General features: G+C 39.3%; 1 protein-coding gene and 1 pseudogene across 1 annotated transcript; both read left to right on the top strand.

Annotated features, from left to right (window-relative positions):
- Positions 1 to 21,669, top strand: part of LOC102219940 — a 43,226-nt pseudogene extending 21,557 nt beyond the window's left edge.
- Positions 7,704 to 21,382, top strand: LOC102224110 (NACHT, LRR and PYD domains-containing protein 3-like). Its single transcript, XM_023337927.1, has 10 exons — positions 7,704 to 7,792; positions 7,946 to 8,065; positions 13,583 to 13,661; positions 13,820 to 14,048; positions 14,186 to 15,977; positions 16,431 to 16,604; positions 17,708 to 17,881; positions 18,079 to 18,252; positions 20,634 to 20,680; positions 20,830 to 21,382. Exons 1-10 carry the CDS (start codon positions 7,704 to 7,706, stop codon positions 21,360 to 21,362), a joined length of 3,411 nt encoding a protein of 1,136 aa, XP_023193695.1. The 3' UTR covers positions 21,363 to 21,382.
- Positions 21,670 to 22,737: the final 1,068 nt, after the last annotated feature.

Below are 22,737 nucleotides of genomic sequence, written 5' to 3' on the forward strand. Positions count from 1 at the left end.
AATGATTTTGACCCGTTTACTGGCCGACATTTATTCTATAAATCATTTGGTGACCAATTAAAAAGTAAATGTATTGAACTAAAAATGGAATATCTAATTTCAGGAGCAGAAATATTAATCACTAATACAGTTTCCTCAAGTGACTGGAGTTCATTTATTTTTAACACAGTTTGATGAAATGGTGAAGAAAAATAAGACAATTATAAATGGAACTGGTTCATTTTTGGGGAAAAACTGTCATAATTGTCAGAAAGAAATAAAGAAAATTAAAAACAGTTTTTAAACACCTTAAATAAAATTAAACTTATAAAGTAATGTTTAATAAATGATGGAAAATACTTTATTTTAAGATAAATCACGGTCGCACCACATGACATTTTTTAAGACCACAGCCGAATCATATTGATAAAAAACCTCTGAAAACGTCTCATTTTAATTTTAATTATAATTTCTGTGTGCACAACATTTCAAATGTTCCAATAATTGCAATGGATAAACATATTTTTAAATGTTTAATTTCCCCTGATGGAAATCCTGATACGTCAACGACCCTGAAACAGACGTTCCTCCAAAATCTCAGTGATTTCCTTTTCTTTCAGTCTTGCATCCACATCAGCAGAAAGAGGTTTTGAAAGCACTGAAATATCATCAGTAGCAATAATTTCAGCATTTAAAAGCTCAAATCTGACTTCATCTAGTTGAGTATCAAGTCCTTGAATGGGAGGTTTTAGACTCCTGGGTAGTTTGAGCAGTGAATGTAACAAACAGCCATTGATAGAAAAAGCTGCTGTTCCTGTAAATGAAGTCAACATGACAGTTTGATTTGATATGTCAGCCTCCTCTCCATCAGTAGAAGAGGCTACTGATGGATCTGATGATCCAGAGCAGTGCTTGCTTCAGAGTCAATACATTTAATCAGGTGGGATTTTCCACTTCCTGCTCCACCGTTGACATAGAAGTAAAATGGATGAGGGTTCAAAGCACAGAAACACTGAATACACCAGTCTCTTACTGCATAGAACACACAGGCCTGGTTCTGGTTCTGGTTCTGGTTCTGATCAATTGTGCGTAACACAGCTGGATCAATTGAAGGCTGTTCCCTGATGACTCTGACTTCTGTTCCAGCATCAGACTGATGACTGTAGTCGGGGGCAATATCCTGTTCTTTGTCCTCATCAGAATATCTCTCAGATTCTCATCACACTGTAATCTTACAGCTTCAGATTCAGGAGCAAGAATCCACCATTCATCAATCACATTGTCTCTGTTTTGTTCTCCTTCTTCCACTGCTCTCTGAATCTCCTCACAAAAGTTTCTCATATTTGTCCGTCTGTCTTAATGCTTTTCACAGACTCAATGTCCTCAGAACAAGGAAGTTGTATGCAGCCAGAATAGTAGAAGAACTGATAGGTTTGGGACCATCATAATGTTGAAATAATAATAGTGCTGACTGAATACCAAAATGAATTAGCGGCATTTTAATGCTGGCTGAAAAAAAGAGCCAAACAGGCAGACAAGAAGGTGAAATCAGTGACAAACACAGCAGAGAGATGGATTACGGCACTCTTCCTCCTCCTCCTCCTCTTCCTCTTCCTCCTCCTCCTCCTCTTCCTCCTCCTCCTCCTCCTCCTCCTCCTCGCCGCGCCCTATCCTCATCCTCCACCACCTCAACTGAGTTCTGATGGACCAGAACAGAGGCGGATCAGAACCAAACCCAGCAGCTCTGCTGAAGCTCAGGAGAACTCTGAGTCCAGATGTGGACCCTGGTCTCCTCCAGAACCTCCTCTGTTCTGCTGTGGAGGAACTGTGTGGCTTCAGTTCTGCAGCAGGACCTTCTCAGCTGCAGCAGAAGAAGAAAGGACTTCCTGTGTTCAGGTTGGATAGAAACCTGGATATTTTTCTAGCTTGTGGCTCTGCTTCCAGCGTAGATGTTCTCCAGGGTTCTGATCTGGATCTAGTGGACTGTAGAGCTCATCAGGTTTCCTCTCATCCACTTTGAGATCTTCAGCCTCCTTTAGATTCAACCTGAAGCTTCTTCTGACGGAGCTGCAGCTAATATTTAGCATGATGTTTATTATTCTAGCCTCAGTGTTCTGTTCTTCATGTGACTCCACTGAATCCAACTCTGATGTCGTCCACTTCAGAAGTGATGAAGATCCATTTTTCTTTCTCTTCCTGCTGATTTCTTTCCAAAGCTCCATTTTTTCCAGGAGGATCTTCAATGTTCTCCAGCTCTCTTTAGATGATGAAGGAACTCAGATTGACTCCACCCAGCTGGTGCTCCAGGTGAGCAGAAACAAACAAACCCTAAAGTCGTCCCTGCAGACCAGCTTTAGATTTGGATCAACTGAACATCAAGCTTCAGTAACGTCTCAGTTAAAGTTTGTTTTCCAGATATGAGATCAGAAAGTTCTGGTTTCCATCATGTCCCAGTTCTTAGTTCTGCTTTTTTCTGCTTCTTTTTCTCCACTGTCCACCTAACAGAGACAAGAGGATTAAATACTAAGGTAAACAACAACAAAGATTTCACATATTAAAACTTTTTCTATGTCCAAACATGAGAGATAATTTATGAATAAATAATAATCGATCTCCTCTCCCTCCTCCTGTGTTCTGCATAATAACTCAGCTCAGTCAGAAACAATCAGAACCACAATTAATCAGCTAGCTGCTCTTAGGAAGTTTTGATTCAGTAACTTAGGATTGTTTATTTTCATGCAACCTGCATTTGACTATGAATGAATGTTTCCCTGTTTTACTAGACATTATTTGATATATTCAGTGTTGTGAGATTTATTTGACTCATGTATAATTTATGGTCCAGAGAACTTTACTGTTAAATGTTGTTTAACTGGTTGCAGGTTTTTCTCTTGTTCTTCTGACTGAGTAGCTGCTGTATTTTGCCTGCAAGTATGTTGTATGTTTACGTTAATTAGGTGAATTTATAACCAGATAATTTTTAAATTTTGCCACATCACATAGTATCATTTATAACTAATGCAAAAAATAAACAGTCAATCCAGGCGATCAGCAAAGATCGGCCTCATGGGTGATCGGTATCAGAATCGGCAGCAATTAACCTGATGGGAGCCTCCCTACCAAAGACCTTTCTAAAAAGTCCCTTATTGACTTTTGGCTGGTATCAAAGCAAGTCGATTCTGCTGCTGTTAATATTGATACGCACCCTGCTCCTTTCTCTGACCATAAAATAATCACGTTAAGCCTTTCACTCTCGACGCCCGGCATTCCTAGAGCTGTCTGTTGGGAGATGAACAACAGTCTCTCATATGAGGATGTTATTGAAACCATCAGATCCCTGATTAAATCCTGCTGGGAGGAAGCCTGGAGACAAAACTCCTTTAGTCCTTTTGGGAACTGTTAAAATATGACAGGAAAATTCATGAGATCCTTTAGTAGTAACCTTGCAAAAAAGAGAAGGCAAGAGGAAGAAAGTCTTTGCTCTCAGATAGCTTCTTTATCCAGGATTAGCCATGATAACCTTAAAGATGATGACCTTTCTCTCCTTAGTGAATGTCAAACTAAACTTGATGAAATATATAAACAGAAGCTCGAGGCGCGTTTGTCAGGTCTAGAGCGAGATGGTTGGAGGAAGTGGAGCAGTGTTCTTCCTACTTTTTTGGTTTAGAAAAATCTAAACTTCATAATTATTTAGACACATTTAAAGTTAATGACAAGATTGTATCAGACCATAAAACTCTTGGTTCATTTTGTTCCAATTTTTACAACAACCTCTATTCTTCTAAATACTCAGATGAAAAAGCTTCTTTACTGATTGACTCCATGAAACATTGTAAAGTTTTATCTGAGGCTGATATCAAAATGTGTGATGCTAACCTCACTCTACAGGAAGTAGAAGAGGCTATTTTAAGTCTTCAAAACAACAAATCACCAGGTAGTGATGGGCTGTCAAGTGAGCTTCATAAGAAATGTGTCAAAGATCTTAGTCCCTTTATTCTCAGCTCTCTTTCAGAAAGTATTGGTCGTGGAGAATTGCCTCCTACTTTAACACAAGGCCTTATTACTCTGATCCCAACAGCTGGCAAAGACAAATTACTCATTGACAACTGGAGACCTATTTGCTTACTGAACAATGACTATAAAATTTTTGCTGTTATTTTGGCCAGAAGAATTAAACAAACCTTCAGTTCTATTATTGATGAATCTCAATCAGGTTTCATGTCCCACAGACACAAACAACTTAAGGCTTGTGCTGGATCTACTAGACTATTCACAACTAATAAATGATAATGGCTTTAATTTGTTTTTAGGCTTTTATAAGGCTTTTGACTCTAGAGCATGGCTTTATGTATCGGGCCTTAGGAAATTTTGGTTTGGGGCAATATTTAATCAAATCTATCCAGACTCTTTACCAGAAAGGTAACTACTGTATTAAACTGAAGCATGGCTCCTGTCCCAGATTTCCAGTATCCAGAGGAGTGAGACAGGTTTGCCCCGTTTCCTCTTATTTATTCCTGATCGCAGCCCAACTTCTTGCAACATTTATTCTGGAAAACAATATCTGTGGTATCTCAGCTGCTGATAGAGAAATTTGTATTAGTCAATTTGCTGATGACACGACACTGTTTCTGAGAGATGCTGACCAAATTCCTGTTGTTATTAAGCTCATCCAAACTTTCTCTGATGCTTCAGGCCTCAAACTTCATTTAAACAAATGTGAATTTCTTCTCATATCATCTTGTAGCAAATCCCATCTTTACAACATTCCTGTTAAAACACAAGTTTCATATCTTGGGTAATTATCTCAAAAGATGCCAAAGAAAGATGCAAGCTTAACTTTGACCCTACAATTGATAAAACCAAAAAGAAATTAAACCACTGGCTTCAAAGAGATTTATCTTTAAGAGGAAGAATATTGTTATCTAAAGCTGAAGGAATATCCAGACTAACTTATGCTGCACTAGCATTAAATGTTGATACTGCTACCTGTAAAACTATTGATAAAATGCTCTACAATTTTATCTGGAAAAATAAAACACATTACATCAAAGACTCTGTGTTCCTAAACCCTGTAAACTCAGGTGGTCTAAACTTTTTACATTTCTCATCTTTAAATCACATTTAAAATCAATTGGATCAGAATTTTTTTATTGAACTCTTTGTGGAATTTTATCCCTGATTATATTTTCTCTAAATTTGGTAGCCTTTCATTTTTACTTAAGTCTAACTATAATATACCATCAGTCCACTAGATGGAGACATGGAGCAACATTTACATTCACTGATTCAACCTGAACAGGAAGTATTTTAGTTAGTTAATTATTAATCTCTACAGGTGGATTATCTGCTCCATCAAATGTTAACTATTTAATAATCTGACTGAATCAAAGACATTTTAAGAAAAATATTTCATTTTGAAACGAAGCAGCAAGAAACTGTTGGGTTTGATGGAAAACAGATCAGGGAGGAACAGCCTTTTATCCAGGCTGCCTCCTCCTGACTCTAGCACCACCTACTGGCTGTTTACCAGACATGACAGCTGAGGAGAAAAGAAGAAACAAGGAAATAAATGCTAAAATACCAACCGGTTCATCCAGTCTGAATGGTTAAGTTATGACACAGGGACATTTTGTTCCAGTCAATGTTGGAATTTTTCAGCCATAATTTTCAGTTTGTCTTTCCTCTGAAAACTTGTAATGTTTGTACTCAAAACTTCTGCTCTCTTTCAAAAATTCACTGTTTTTTCTCAAACCTTTTTTCTTACTCTCAAAACTTTTCTCTCCTTGGATCAAATCTCCTCTAGCAAAACTCTCTTCCTGCTGGCGAATCATTTTCTGCTCGAGTTTGGAACAGAATATTTGCAATGGGTTTAGATTTCAGAGGTTAGTTAAACTTTAAAGAGTCACATTATTCTATCAAAAGAATGGATGTTGATTTTTATCAGCTTTATGGGTTTTCTAACATCTGTCTATCTAGACAGATACAGAACCACACAGACACACCCACTAGAAGGAAACAATGGTTTCCTTCTAACCATCTATAACATTTCTATAATCCAAGTGTTATAAAACCCAATATAACACTTGGATTCTATTAGCTGAGAGGTTGCTAGGCAACAGTACTTTTCTGTGTGGTTTCAGCAGCAGTAGTGTGGTGATATTAAGGACTACAGTTGAGTTTGTTCCTTTGTTTCATTTTCCAGATTATTTTCTGTTGGCTTATACTGTATTTTTAATAAATTCTTGTTTTTTATTTTTGTTTTGATGTTTTATATGTCATATTCGCCTTAAACCATGAACTTTTTGTTATTTAGTGTCAAAGGGATAAAAATAGTTAAAGTAAAAATTTCCATCTGACCAGCAGCTCCTTGAAGCTGATGACCTTTGACCTGCTGTGGAAGCAGAAATGATGGACTTAGTTTTTCTCTCAATGCTTCAGCACTTTGGTTCTGATTCATTTCAATAAATTATGATTCAATATAATGTTTACTGCTGTTGCATTGAGCTCATTTCAAGAGCTGCTGAGGAACAGATGAGCTTTTATTCACATCCTGATGATTGAAACTTTAGAACTGGTTCTGGTTCTGATCTATTTTTACCATCACTGACATATTTGGATCATTTAAAAACAACTTAATATGGGTGTAATAATCAGACATCAGGCAGGTTGTAGTTTCACTATCAGAGGAAGATAAATTCCCCACCATTGAAGAATTTAGTTGGTAGCAAGCTAAAAAACAAGTTCTGGTTCCAGTAGAGCTGAACAGAACCTGGATCTAGACAGATACAGCAGCAGAGTGTTTGTGTTCAAACTGGGAGTCATGAGAAGAATGTATGTCTTCAGATGTGAACAGATAAACTTTCTTCAGACTAACAGTCAGCCTGACCAGTTGAACCAGTTTGGCTTCATTTCTCCTCTCAAAACTTTCAGTTTAAACTCACCTGTTCAGTTCTGGCACAGTCTGGTTCTACTGCGGTTCTGTTGGGTCTCTGTTTGTTATTCAGATATTCTTCTTCAACTGTTTGGATCATTTGAACAAACTGTAAGTTTTCTTTGCTTCTACTTGAACTTTGTCTTCAGAAACTTTCCTGTTTGTTTCTTATTTTTCTCTCTGATGTTTAGAGAACAGAAATCTACTGACTTGAACTCAAAGTTTCATCTCTCTGCTGCTTGAAAGTTAATCTAAGGGATTATTAGATTACTGGTAAACTGGAATCCAACAAATCAATGAAGAGCTGATGTTCTTTTCTGAACAAACTGCTTTATGTTTTTATTTCCTATAATCAAATTCTGGTTTTCACCATTAAAGTTAAACACAACAGTTTCAAAGTAAAATAATATTCTTAAAATGTGTTTAATTCAATCAGATTATTAAATAGTTAATCTTTGATGGAGCTGGTAGTTCAATAAATGTGAACTAAGATACTTCCTGTTGTTCAGGTTGAATCAGTGAATGTAAATGTTGCTCCATGTCTCCATCTAGTGGACTGATAGTAGAAGTGCAGCAGCTGATGGCAGCTTCCTCTGCCTCTTTGCTGTCTGACTGCATTCACCTGACACTGATATGAAGCAGAGAAGAAGAGCCAATCAGAGGAGGAGCAGCTGATCTTTTTCCAGCTCTAATGATGTAAAGGATGATCAGAGTTGATGTGCAGATGAATGATGTGTGTTTCCTCTGCAGGTGAAGGTAGAAAGTGTGTGTGAGCTGATGTGAATTCAGCAGCATGGATCAGTGTGAGGACAGAGAGGAGGGAGTCCCTCCCTCTAAAACCACTCTGTGTGGGGAAGATGAGAGCCAGAGCAAAGGTCAGAGGTGAGGTCACCATCTCTAACTGTCCACAGCCCTTTTCACACAGCGTTCACTATATCAGGCCAGAACAGACGTGGTGATGAAGCTGCTGCTGCTCCTCTTTGCTGCTTCATCCAGACTGAACAGATTAAGTTTTAATCATCATGTTTCTGTCAGGATCCATCAGAGACTCAAACCAGAACCAGAACCAGAACCCAGCTGTGTGTCCTTTAAGAGTGACATGTCAATGGATGTGATCATTACCTTTAAATCTCCTGGATCTCCACCATCAGAGAGGTGAGCTGTTTCTAACTGCTGTAACTGTTCAGTTTATATCTATTATTATTATGACCATCCAATATTAATTTAACACACAAACACAAAAGGCAGAAGTGAATTTAATTTCTAGATTGATATCTGGATTGTTCTCTAAATCTAAATGTAATTTATTTTCCAGACAGAGTAATACTGAAAGAAAAAGGCTTTTATGAATTAAATTTATGATTACAGTTTCATCTCTGTGGTTCAAACATCATCCAACATAGTGAATTATTAACCATTCCCACAGTTAAGCTAAAAAAATATCTCATGTGGATATCTTTTCACATGACCAGACGGTCTCTAGCGGACCATCTGGTTCTGATCAGATCCTCCTTGGATGGTCAGAGTGTAAATGATTCCTGGTTCTTCTCCATGTCAGAGCTCAACACTAACATCTCCAAACTTCTCTCAGTCTTTTCAAACCAACATGTTTGTCTCAGAAACAGATTTTACTGATCTTTAAACAAGGCTGGACATTATTCAGGAGGATCAATGAACAGAAACATGTCATGTACTATTTTTACCTGTCAAATTATAATCATGTTAACTTGAGCTATTCAGCCACATGATTTAGTTAATATTCACCTAGTTGAACCGTGAATCCAGATCCCATCACATATAAAGCAGATGAACTTCTAACTTTTTCTCTGCAGTGAGAAAACCACAGACTGTGGCCTCAATAACTTATAATAAATTAAATCAAACGACTCCATTAAAATACCAGAACTTCAGCTGCTGGGATCTGAACATACAGCTTCAGAAATTCCTCCTCGTCGCATCTGCAGAGAAATCTACACAAGTTCATCAGTCATTTGGATCTGTCTGCAGGGGCGCCACCAGGAATCTTGGGCCCCATGACAAAAAATTAAATTGGGCCCCCCATGCAGCTGCTGTTACAATTTCTTGAGTCTATTTGACTCATAAAAGCGTCACAATATTAGAGGATTGCAACTGCCTTGCTTTCTTTGGTTCAAAACTGATATTAGCACAATATTAACTGCTCATAAATTTTACATGCAACAATCTGCATACAGTATGCAACTAGGTTGCTTAAATTTTTCTCTTAATTTTAGATTACTGAAATGTCTCTCCCCATGAGCAACAGTCACAGACAACATGCAATATATGCATAAAACATTCTAGACTTCTCAAAAAATGCTGTGTAGTTGCATTTTATTCAAGCTGCAGTATATGACTTTAATAAAAAATATGTTTTCTGAATATTTGTTAAATCTGTCACCATGTAGTGACAGATTTAAAAAGCGCAGGCCTGACATTCAAACTGCGTAAAAGAGGTGACGAAACACCCCATGACCCCCCCCCCCCCCCCCCCCCCCCCCACCTCAAAAATGAATCAGGCGCCGGATAATAAAAGTACATACTGTATATGTGAATAAATTGCACATATGTGCAATTTATATAAAAGAATGAAACAAAAAACAGGGCAATATTTCATCATTTAATATATAAGTAAGCTAAAGAGCCACTTCTGTTAGCCTGTGTCCAGAACCACCTATGGGCTGCAGGTCTGAGGCATTTTGTTAGCATGTTTTCTATTCTTATAGCTTTATAGGAACCCTTATCCAAACTGGCCACCCACATTAATAAAATGGTGAAATAATATTGACCACAATACACTGTATTTATAAAAGATATCAACATTCTTCCTACACAATCCTAACTAACGTTTTTAATGTTGAAAAAATAAACTGTTTCTCTTCACAATATTTATTAATTTATTTATTAATCTATTTGTATGATTTGTTCTTTAAATTGCCATTTAGATTATTTTTCAGTCTCAGGAAATGATTGAAGGATGAAGAGACTGATGTCTGGTTCTTTAGGTTCTGACAGGTCTGTGGTTTTCCTCTCCCGACCCATTCTGTCTGATATCAAACATCCCACTGTGCACACTTAATATCGCCGACACATTTTTTTAATGCCCCTATTAAACTTCACTGTCATTGTTTTGCCTGGAATGTGTATCTTCCCATTCACGTCTGTATTTTTGCAAGAGGTTTTACTTCTAAGGATGGTGTAGTATTTTAAAAAGACATGGGTTGATAGGAGCTCAATTCCAGTACCAAAGCCCCCCTGCCTTGTATGTTTTGGGCATTTTCCCTTCTGAGACACACCTGGATTGAATCTGTGGGTGATTAACAGCCTTCTGTGGTATTTGATGGCTGCAGAAGAGGCCATGCAATCATCTAAATCAGCTGTTCCAGAATAGAACAGCTAATTCAGATTATACTAAAACATGCAGAGCAGGGGGATTGAGAAGCACTGCCCTATATCAAGGTGTGCATAATTGTTCAAAAACTTCTTTTCCTCAAACAAAATGGGCCTAAAAATAGATCTAAGTTACTCTGAAAAGTCCAAAATGTTAAAAAAGTCTTTCAAAAGGACGTAGCACTCTTGAAATTGCTAAAATATTGGGGCATTATCACAGGACCATCAAATGTTTTGCTACAAACAGTAAACAGTAATGATGGGTAGATGAGGCGTCATGTGTCATGTCGACCCATAGCAACACTGTATTGATACTGTGTTGATACTGCGTCACTGAATACTGACACCTGCTGGACATTAAAAATCCCTGCAGGCAATGTAGTTGACAGACTGATTTGACGACCTAGTCATACAATAACATTTAAGTCATTGCATTTTATTGTATATTATATATTGTATTATTTAATATAAGTAAAATGTTAAATATTGGATATTCTAAGATACAGTCAATAAATAATGTGAACATGTACCAAAAAGAAAAAATTTAAGTGAATGTGTTTGGAATGAGGATGCTTGTGGACTGGGGTTTTTCTTCACAAATTTTTATTCAAAAAAATAAGTTTTTCCAATGTTTTGAAATTTAGCCTGCTGCGCTTTTTTGAGACAACTTCTCCTGCTGTAGAAAACACCCTCTCACATGGCACAGATGAGGCTGGAGTGCAAAGGTATTGCAATGACAACCGGAAGAGGTTATGATAAATTGTCTTTTGGTTCTGCCAGTATGTCATTGGATCCTGACATCTGGTAATATTGCCCTCTGCAAGGTATCTCTGCACCTCCTGAATGGCATCAGCTGTGGTACTTTTGGTCTGCCTGGCCACTTCAATATCAAGATGGTGCCAAAGGTTATCTAAAAACAACAAATTACCATTTTAGTACATCATGTCCAAACAAACAAATAACGCTGAATAACATGTCTGAGTTGGGAGCAGACTGCTGTTGTGAAGACGATCCTGGCTGAGGCTCATTTGTGCATCCAATCATAGACGCACATTCTGACCGCAGTCTACTGATGGCATCATTGCCTTTGGAGGAACTGCGGAACCCAAGTGATTTAAATCTGGGGGTCTAGAAGTGTTGCTAGAGTTAACACACTTATTGACTCCAGGTTGGAAGCAGTGTCTGTGACTCGACACTTCAGGTGTTCATGTAGGTGCATGGCTGCCTGTGTGTGCAAAGCTGCTCCATTAAGCTCTAGTGCAAGATAGAGCATTTTCATCATTGGGGTGACCTTGGACCCTGACACTCACCTCTCTTCAGACAACTCCACAGTAGCTTGATGGAAAGGAGCAAGCACCAGAAGTGTTTCTCCTATGATGGTGTGCTCATCAGCTGTAAGTGGAGTCAAATCTGTTTTTAGAGAGGCCAGAGATACCCACACTGGTTCCCTCTCATCATGTAGCCTTGACAGCATTTCATATGTGCTGTTCCAGAGTGTTGGCACCTCATTTATAAGTTTCAGGATTGGACGTCCTATCTGTTGCTGCACTTGAGCAAGCTTCTCCTTGGCTGTAGTGGTTGATCTGAAGTATGTGACGATGTGCCTAGACTTCTGTCTGATGGATGTAAGTGTGGGGATCTGATCACATGATTTTCTAACTAATAAATTGAGAGTATGTGCAATGAAAATGGAGTGCCGAATTAGGAGCTGTCTAGTGGATGCGATCATGTTTGGTGCTGCATCAGCCACAAGACACTTTACTTTATTGGTTATGGCCCAGTCCTCCATTATGTCTCTTTTGACTTGGGCCAAATTGTCAGCAGTGTGACTTTGTGGAAAGTATTGTACTCCCAACACAGATGCACACAACTGCAAATTTTCATTAATGTAGTGACAGGTAAGAGCCAAATAAGCCTCCATGTTCACAGATGTCCACATGTCAGCCGTTATACTCACTGCCACAGCTTGCTGTACTTCCATTTTCACTCATTCCCGTTCCTCCTCATAATTTTTGGTCACCATTTGTTTGATGGTCTGAAAATTATAACAGTGAAACCAAAACCAAGTCAATATATTTAAATTAAAGATTAAATAAATTGTATATATAAAATACTACTTCAGATCATTTCCACACAAACCTTTCTGGTTGGCAAAACATATGAAGGTTCAAGGACTTGAACCAGTTCCTTGAACCCTTCACTCTCCACAATGCTGAGAGGCTGGCAATCCTTCACAATGAAATTTAGTAGAGCCTCATCCAGCATCTGCTTCCTAGAAGCTTGATAGTTAAAATGAAGTAAGCAATAAATTTATATGAAATAATTTATAAAGTAAAAGAAAACAACTGAGTAGTTTGTAGAGTGGCTGTATACCTGAATTTATCCTAGTTATATCTGGGACTTCATTCTCATGCTTGGCCCTATAATGCCTCAGCATTGAGGAGGTGGATTTATTTAAATAAGACAGTTCTGTCAAACATATGCGACACTTAACCTGCAGAACATAATATGAAAGTAAACTAAGAGTCAATTTCAGCTGAATTTGGATTCAGATAGATCAAGTAGAAACTGAAAAAAACTGGATGAAACAATGAAATGAAAACAAATACCTTTCTGTACAGTTCCTGTATCGGTCATGTGACTTGCTGAAACCAACACGCGCACCGACACGGTTTTTGGTCTATGGGCTTGATGCATGCGCTGACGCATTGGTGTTGCCGGCTTGATGCATGCGCTGACGCATTGGTGTTGCCAGACCCATCACTAGTAAACAGGGTTGTAAGAAAGATGTTGAAAAAAGATGTAAATTAACTGCCAAAGATTTGAGAAGAATCAAACATGAAGCTACCAGGAAGCCATCATCTTCCAGTTCTGTCATATTCCAGAACTCCAACCTATAGCACACAGAAGGACAAGATGTTCAGAACTCAGAGACATAGCCAAGGCAAGGAGGGCTGAAACTCGACCACTACTGAGCAAGACATATAAGTTGAAACATCAAGAGGGGGCCACAACTTATCTGAAAGCAGATTTTTCAAAGATTTTATGAACTGATGAGATGAGAATGACTACTGGGTGATTTTGGTGTTACTGGTCTTCATCGTTGTAGTTCATCTTCTTATTTCTAACTTCTTTGTATTTTGTTCATGTGATGCTCTGTTCTTCTGCTTTAAGTACTCTTATTGTGATACTGTGTTATTTCCTCTGTGAATACTGCTGGATGAATATTTCCTGACTTTCTTATTGTTCCCGGTTCCTCCACAGAGTGGACCAACAGAGCTCAGAGGTTCCCAGTGATCTGTCTGTCCAGCAGAATCAAACACAGCTGGACTCCATATTTATGGTCTGTATATGAACAACAACAACTTTTCCATGGGTTCTGTTCACATTCATCTCCATGGTGCACTTTGTAGACCAGAGGACTGTCAGTCTGTCCAACATCCATCTGGTGTTTGGCTCCATGATTTCAGTCTGTTTCCTTCATCTATTATTCTGTTCCAGCTACTAGAGAACAACATTGTCACTTTTGTGAAGAAAGAGCTAAAGAAGATCCAGAAGGTTCTGAATCCAGATTACCCAGAATGCTCAGAGAGCCATAGAGAAGATGATGAAGTATTGGAAGGTGATGATGAAGAGCAGACGAGGATCAGCAGAGAGGCAGTGATGAAGATCACACTGAACTTCCTGAGGAGGATGAAGCAGGAAGAGCTGGCTGACCATCTGCAGAGCAGTAAGAGGATTTCTACAAAGATTTAATCTGATGGATAAATCACATATGTACTGATGTTCGAAGAGATGAAATCACATTTATTAAAATCATCTTCAGAATATGACTTTAATTTGTTCCTGATGTTTTTTTTTATGTAGAACATCTTGCTGCAGTTTTTCAACATCAACTTAAGTCTGGTCTGAAAAAGAAGTTCCAGTCTGTGTTTGAGGGGATTGCTAAAGCAGGAAGTCCAACCCTTCTGAACCAGATGTACACAGAGCTCTACATCACAGAGGGAGGGACTGGAGAGGTCAATGATGAACATGAGGTCAGACAGATTGAAACAGCATCCAGGAAACTACACAGACCAGAAACAACAATCAGACAAGAAGACATCTTTAAAGTCCCACCTGGAAGAGATCAACCAATCAGAACAGTGATGACAAAGGGAGTGGCTGGTATTGGGAAAACAGTCTTAACACAGAAGTTCACTCTGGACTGGGCTGAAGACAAAGCCCACCAGAACATCCAGTTTATATTTCCATTCACTTTCAAAGAGCTGAATGTGCTGAAAGAGAAAAAGTTCAGCTTGGTGGAACTTGTTCATCACTTCTTTACTGAAACCAAAGAAATCTGCAGCTTTGAACAGTTTCAGGTTCTGTTCATCTTTGATGGCCTGGATGAGAGTCGACTTCCACTGGACTTCCACAACAAGGAGATCCTGACTGATGCTACAGAGTTCACCTCATTGGATGTTCTGCTGACAAACCTTATCAGGGGGAAACTGCTTCCCTCTGCTCGCCTCTGGATAACCACACGACCTTCATCAGCCAGTCAGATCCCTCCTCAGTGTGTTGGCATGGTAACAGAGGTCAGAGGGTTCAATGACCCACAGAAGGAGGAGTACTTCAGGAAGAGATTCAGAGATAAGGAGCAGGCCAGCAGGATCATCTCCCACATGAAGACATCACGAAGCCTCCACATCATGTGCCACATCCCAGTCTTCTGCTGGATCACTGCTACAGTTCTGGAGGATGTGTTGGAGACCAGAGAGGTAGGAAAGCTGCCCAGAACCCTGACTGAGATGTACATCCACTTCCTGGTGGTTCAGACCAAAGTGATGAAGGTCAAGTATGATGGAGGAGCTGAAACAGATCCACACTGGAGTCCAGAGAGCAGGAAGATGATTGAGTCTCTGGGAAAACTGGCTTTTGATCAGCTGCAAAAAGGAAACCTGATCTTCTATGAATCAGACCTGACAGAGTGTGGCATAAATATCAGAGCAGCGTCAGTGTACTCAGGAGTGTTCACACAGATCTTTAAAGAGGAGAGAGGGCTGTACCAGGACAAGGTGTTCTGCTTCATCCATCTGAGTGTTCAGGAGTTTCTGGCTGCTCTTCATGTTCATCTGACCTTCATCAACTCTGGTTTTGACGTGAGGAAAGAAAAGCAAAGATCAAAGAAGTCTTCATTACTTAATAAATCTGACCTAAAATCTTTCCATCAGAGAGCTGTTGACCAGGCCTTACAGAGTCCAAATGGACACCTGGACTTGTTCCTTCGCTTCCTCCTGGGACTTTCACTGCAGACCAATCAGAGACTCCTACAAGGTCTGCTGACACAGACAGGAATTAGCTCACAGATCAATCAGGAAACAGTACAGTACATCAAGAAAAAAATCAGTGAAAATGTGTCTGCAGAGAAAAGCATCAATCTGTTCCACTGTCTGAATGAACTGAATGATCGTTCTCTAGTGGAGGAGATCCAACAGTCTCTGAGTTCAGGAAGTCTCTCCACAGATAAACTGTCTCCAGCTCAGTGGTCAGCTCTGGTCTTCATCTTAGTGTCATCAGGAAAAGATCTGGATGTGTTTGACCTGAAGAAATACTCTGCTTCAGAGGATGTTCTTCTGAGGCTGCTGCCAGTGGTTAAAGCCTCCAATAAATCTCTGTAAGGACACAGATTGTTATTGTATTTATTGTTGATAGATAGAAATCAGCTAATTATGAGGTATATATTCTTGTTTCAGTTGATATATTGGTGCATTGTCTCTTCAATATGTCCCATTGGGGGATGCACAAAAATGAAACAGACTTCCTTCAGCAGCTGAACACAGTGTTACATTTTCAAGCAGGAAAACCCCTTCATTTTATGTTAAAATTGTAATTGGATTAATATAGTTAATTGTGGAATTTTACAATTATCTTTCCAACCTCATTTGTACTTGTAGATCTGTCCTTTAATCCTGGAGGCCCAATTGTAGAATGAACCAGTTCACAACATAAACAAATGTTGTGTAAAATAAGATAGTTAGTTCTCTGTCCAATAAAAACATTGTTAATGTGAAAGAACATAAATTTTAAGGAATTGTTTAATAATATATTTTTCTCTCTGTCTCCTCAGACTGAGTGACTGTAACCTCTCAGAGAGAAGCTGTGAAGCTCTGTCCTCAGTTCTCAGCTCCCAGTCCTCCAGTCTCAGAGAACTGGACCTGAGTAACAACAACCTGAAGGATTCAGGAGTGAAGCTTCTCTCTGCTGGACTGAAGAGTCCAAACTGCAACCTGGAAACTCTCAGGTAACTCTGGACACTTGACAAATTGCTGCATCTTAGGTACAAAAAGAAGCATAATTACAGATCCCAGCAGGTGCTTGGCTTTCTTATTTATTCCACATGTTACAAAGCCAGCCAGTCAGTCAGTCAGTCACCAGTTCAGACCTTGGGTTCTACCTCAATGTTCTCATGTTCTCATCATGTGATGAATTGTGTGTCTGCAGCTTATCAGGCTGTTTGGTCTCAGAGGAAGGCTGTGCTTCTCTGGCCTCAGCTCTGACCTCCAACCCCTCCCATCTGAAAGAGTTGGACCTGAGCTACAATCATCCAGGAGACTCAGGAGTGAAGCTGCTGTCGACTGGACTGAAGGATCCACACTGGAGACTGGAAGCTCTCAGGTATGGAGGAACCTGCTGCAGGAGCAGAGAAGGTCTGATAGAGGAGGAAGAGGGAGAAATGTCTTTAGTCAGTCTGCTGGGAAACATTTACTATGAAGCTAAATAGTTAGCTTGTTGCTCAAAGGAACAGCTTTTGTCTGTTGCTGCTCAGTTTTCCATCTCTGTATCCAAGCAGTTAAAAAGGGAAAGATGAAATCTGAGATTCTCTCTGCTTTGCTTAAAGCTGGTGTTTTCCCTCAAACCAGCTCTGACCAACCCCGATGCTTTTCTTCAGCCTAGATTTATACGGGACTCTTTCTGTTAAAACTGACACTGGATTAATTTAGTTCATGGTGGATTGTAATAGTTCTCTTGCCAGCCTCCTTGTTGTCTGTTGTTCAATCCTTCAAGACAGGATGACCATCTACAAAATGGGCCATTTCACAATAAAAGTCAACATAAAAATATGTGAAGTAAAAAGTCCTTTAAATCTTTCCAAGAAGGACATTCTTGACTGGAAATACAAAAATAAATATGTGTGATTTGCTGAATAACAGATTTTTCTCCCTTGTTGCCTTAAGTTCAGTCCTTCATGGCAGGAGGCCCATCTATAAACTGAACCTGTTCAGGCAACATAATTATGTATAAAACAGTCCCTTAAATCAGTAAAGAGGAACATTGTTGACTGGAAAAATAGACAAACATTTTGAAGAATTGTTTAATAACAGATTTTTCTCCCTGTCTCCTCAGGCTGAGTGACTGTAACCTCTCAGAGAGAAGCTGTGAAGCTCTGTCGTCAGTTCTCAGCTCCCAGTCCTCCAGTCTCAGAGAACTGGACCTGAGTAACAACAACCTGCAGGATTCAGGAGTGAAGCTTCTCTCTGCTGGACTGAAGCGTCTACACTGCAACCTGGAAACTCTCAGGTAACTCTGGACACTTGACAAATTGCTGCATCTTAGGTACAAAAAGAAGCATAATTACAGATCCCAGCAGGTGCTTGGCTTTCTTATTTATTCCACATGTTACAGATCCATCCAGCCAGTTAGTTAGTTAGTTCAGACCTTGGGTTCTACCTCAATGTTCTCATATTCTCAACATGTGATGAATTGTGTGTCTGCAGCTTATCAGGCTGTTTGGTCTCAGAGGAAGGCTGTGCTTCTCTGGCCTCAGCTCTGACCTCCAACCCCTCCCATCTGAAAGAGTTGGACCTGAGCTACAATCATCCAGGAGACTCAGGAGTGAAGCTGCTGTCGGCTGGACTGAAGGATCCACACTGGAGACTGGAAGCTCTCAGGTATGGAGGAACCTGCTGCAGGAGCAGAGAAGGTCTGATAGAGGAGGAAGAGGGAGAAATGTCTTTAGTCAGTCTGCTGGGAAACATTTAGTTTGAAACTTAATATTTAGTTTATAACCATGGCATTTCTAAATTAATGGATAAAATTTTAACCTCATTTAGTCTCTTATGACAAACTAAATAACTCAAGTTATTTCTGTTAATTTTGACAGTAACTTTGCAACCAGCAGCCCATTTAAACTGTAGGAATCTTTCACATGGTGCTGAATGAACCTGGGAAACCGACCCATCTACTGGGACCACAATAACATGGTAGTCAGAGCAGCAGGGGGCCAAATATAGCTCCATGTGGAACCAAGAGGTTGGAGAGAGAAAATCAGTTTGAAACTGTTTCCTATCAGAGTTCAGTTTGTCTCTCTGTCTTCACAAACCAGGAGCATCATGGGCTGGGCGGGGCTTCCACTGATGGATCTACTGAGAAAATACAAGAAGCTGATTGGCTGATGGACAGGAAGTTAAAAATATACAGATAAATGACATCATAAAGCAGATATTATTGGTATTGAAGAGACATGACAAAATGTTTCAGTGACAGGAAGAAAGGAACAGAAAGATGAGGAACATCTAGAAAAGATTATCTATGTTCAGAGAAACAAGTAGAGGAACTGATCTAGAATATGTAGCAATAGAGACAATAATAAATGAGATGAAATTAACTAGAGATAACACTTATTAAAGTTAGATTAGAATCAGTTAATCCAGATTAAAGGTGTAGATAATCAGTAATATGTGGTAACTATAATGCACATGGAATATTATGGTATGGAAACAAAACAATAAATGGAGAAACAGCAGAAGAATATTTAGAGGATAAGAACTGATGATGTTTGGATGGTTTAAGAAACAAGAACAGATGTTGATCATTGTTCATTAAATGGCTCATTACTGATGTATTACAATAAAATATGATCGGTACACTTAATGATATTGTATTAGCCATTAGGTAACATTCAGCAAGTATTTTACTTTTAATAATTTAAGTATTTTTAAATACTTATTCATGTAAAAATGTTAATGTGGTTCTTTTACTAGAGAACATTTTCGTCTGTTTATTTGTACTTTTACTTCAGTACATAGTTTGAGTTCTTTCTCCACCTCTGGTGAACAGCCAGTAGGTGGCGCTAGAGTCAGGAGGAGGCAGCCTGGAGAAAAGGCTGTTCCTCCCTGATCTGTTTCCAAGCAGTCAGAGTGTAGAAGTTGAGAGCTGGAGAAGTTTCCTCCTGTTGCTGCAGCAGCAGAGATGTTCTGCTTCATGGACTAAATCAGGTTGGAAAGAGGAGAGATCTTTACTGAGCTGCTGGATAAAAGCTTCTGAAACATTTCAACTCTTTCTGGAAACTAATAAGACATAAAAACAATGGATGTTTTTACCATCCAGACCTTTAGAACCAGTTCAGGTCAATAATTCAGTTGTTTCTGTGGAAGATGAACAGATTTGATGTGAAATGATGAAATTCTTCATTTCTATCTGATGTTCCAGCAGATCTGTAGAAAATGGAGCTGCAGCTCTCAGATATTTCAGTCGTCATGTTTTCTATCAATGAATCCACTGATTAAACCAGGAATCTCATCTCCATGTTCTCCTCCAGAGGTTCCCAAAATTTGTTCGTGGAAGCTGCTGCTGGTTCCTCCAATCCAGGCTCCGCCCCCTTTAGAGGAAATCTGTCCATATATGGCGCTAAGTCACCTTGATGCTGCAAAGCTTTGTTCAGGGATGAGATGTCAGGATGTTAGTGTCAGTCTGTTCCAGGCTTTAGTTGTTCTCCTCATGAGGAGCTGAAGTCTCTGACAGGAACGTAGAGCTGAACAGGAGAAGAACTTGAAGCTTCTTCTTGGCCTCTGATTGCAACAGCAGGACAATCCAACATTTCTGGATATTACAGTGAGGCCACAGCAGGTTTTCATTAGCAGGGCTGTTTAGTGTTTCATTCCTTCATCTGTGTGTGGGAGTGTGGATGGAACAGGTATCCAGGTGTTGTGTCAGAGTTTAGATTGATTGTATTTTAATGCTGATTATTAAATCAGGTTGAGCTTCCAGAAATGTTTCCTTAGTTTCCTGATGTCCTTTTAGGTTTCAGTGAGTTTCTTCAGGTTGTTACTGAGGGATTTCCTTTCTCCTCTCTGTTGGAGCTTTTCCTGTGTTTGGAGAAATGAGTTGTGCTGCAGCAGCACCAACTGTCCTTCCTACATCCACTGCAGTTTGCAATCCAAATGTTGGACTGTTCCTGTCTCAGTGGAGGACAATGTGTGTCTGAGAGACATGTAATGTCCATGTTTGCTGCTGAAAGAGACTGATGGTCTGACCCCCCTCCTCCTTTCAGGGTGGAGCCTGCTGGAGTCCGATTCTTGACACCAGGTCTATGGAGATGTAAGTGTGTTTTTCATCTGATTCATGACAACAAAGCAGCTCACATTCAACCATCTTCAAACTGTCACATCACTCATTCAGGAGTCATCATCAAAGTGTCAATAAATGATCAATAACTGCAGCTGGATTGTGTTTGTTCTCTCCATCAGATTCCTGTCAACTCACCATCGACACAAACACAGTGAGCAGAAAACTCAAACTGTCTGAAGACAACAGGAAGGTGACATTTGTGGAGGAGCTTCAGTCATATCCTGATCATCCAGACAGATTTGATGACTGGAATCAGCTGCTGTGTAGAACTGGTCTGACTGGTCGTTGTTACTGGGAGGTCGACTGGAGAGGAATAGTTTATATATCAGTGAGTTACAGAAGAATCAGGAGGAAAGGAGACAATACAGACTGTGTGTTTGGTTGGAATGATCATTCCTGGAGTCTGAGCTGCTCTGATGTTAATGGTTACTTTGTAAGGCACAATAACAGAGAAACTCGTCTCTCCTCCTCCTCTGTCTCTAACAGAGTAGCAGTGTATGTGGACTGTCCTGCTGGCATTCTGTCCTTCTACAGAGTTTCCTCTGACTCACTGATCCTCCTCCACACCTTCAACACCACATTCACTGAACCTCTGATTCCTGGATTTACAGTCTGGTCCAGTCCTGGGGCCTCTTCAGTGTTTCTGTGCTAAATTGAGTCTAAAGATTTTCCTCCTGTCAGAGAAACTCTCTCACTGTTGAACAGATAGTTCAGTCTCTACAATCTAGTTCTTGGTGAAATAATTCTGATTGAGTCCTTGGAAACTTTTTCTTCTTCCCATCTTTTAAAGATGGAAGCTGGAATTATTCCAGGATTATTCCAGGATTATTCCAGGATCCTCATGTTTTTCTGTTTGTTTCCAGTCAAAGTTTCACACTGAATATCAAGATGTTGTTTTTCTTATTTTTTCATTTCATTTATCAGATTTCATTGAAATGTTGATCAGTTTTTCTCAATCACTGATCATTTTCTGTTTCTATCGGCTCCTATTTTTCTCAACATGTCAGATTTAAATATTAAATCTTCCTTTTGTAAATTTGCTGCAGTTTTTCTTCATGTGTTTTAAATAAAAACATTTTTCTTCTGCATTTGGTTCATTTGCTGCTCATTCTGTTCTTTTCCTGTTCAAATTTAAATATCTGCATTAAAAAGATTTTTTTCATCAGCTCTACCTTTCAGAAAGTCCTGATTTAAAGTAAAACATTCCCATCCCATGAAGGTCAGAGGTCAATGCTTTGAAGCATAAGGTGGGAAAATCTTCATATTTTCTGTTTCATTCAGAACTTCTACCTGAAACTCAGAACCTGCAGAACATTTTTCTCTGTGGAGGAAAAATCCCAGGAACTGGAAGATCAGAGCAGAATGAAAACTGGAGATCAGTGTTGGACAGAAAAGGTCTGATCGCTGCATCTCTGCTATATTTTACATTTAAATCTGATAACAAAAAGTAAACCTGTTTTTAGTGAATAAACCAACATGGATATGACCCGCCACAGCGCCAACGTGGGCCACACCTGATTCAACCCAAACCGGAAAATAAAGGATTTAACTGGAAAAAGCAAAACCCAGTAAAATCAGCAGCTGGTTGTGATTAAAATGCAGTTTGTTGCAGAGGTTCAAACTTCCTGATGGTGACCTCTCCTCCGCCCCTCACCTTGTCTGGCCGGTTTTAATCCTCACTGCAGTGTTAGACTGGAGCTCATCTCTCAGATTAACCAGATTAACACTGAGCTGCAACAGGAACCAAACGTCTCTCCTCCAACTTATTTCACTGATTAATAACAAGGTTGGATAAAAACATTGAGCTGAGCTTCTCATTCCTTAAAGAGTCATGAAGAAAGACTCACCCTGGAACTGCAGGAAAGAAGCTAGAAAGTTTAAAAATAGATGGAAAAAACTTTGTAAATATATTCTAACAAGTGATTTAATTATCTGTTTATTTTTGTATCTTTTAATGTATAAAACTGTATAAAAAAGGTGTAAATGGTTAAAAATCTTCATAATGAGCCAATTTTTAACCTGATTAA

This window comes from Xiphophorus maculatus, chromosome 8, assembly GCF_002775205.1.
Source record: "Xiphophorus maculatus strain JP 163 A chromosome 8, X_maculatus-5.0-male, whole genome shotgun sequence".
In the NCBI taxonomy this organism is placed as follows: Eukaryota; Metazoa; Chordata; class Actinopteri; order Cyprinodontiformes; family Poeciliidae; genus Xiphophorus; species Xiphophorus maculatus.

Bases quoted from the DNA above. Each gene is read 5' to 3' on its own strand.
- LOC102224110 (XM_023337927.1), top strand. From the start codon at position 7,704: ATGGATCAGTGTGAGGACAGAGAGGAGGGAGTCCCTCCCTCTAAAACC. The intron at 7,793-7,945 runs GTGAGGTCACCA...TGTTTCTGTCAG, and splicing joins AGCCAGAGCAAAGGTCAGAG to GATCCATCAGAGACTCAAAC. The intron at 13,662-13,819 runs GTCTGTATATGA...ATTCTGTTCCAG, and splicing joins AGCTGGACTCCATATTTATG to CTACTAGAGAACAACATTGT.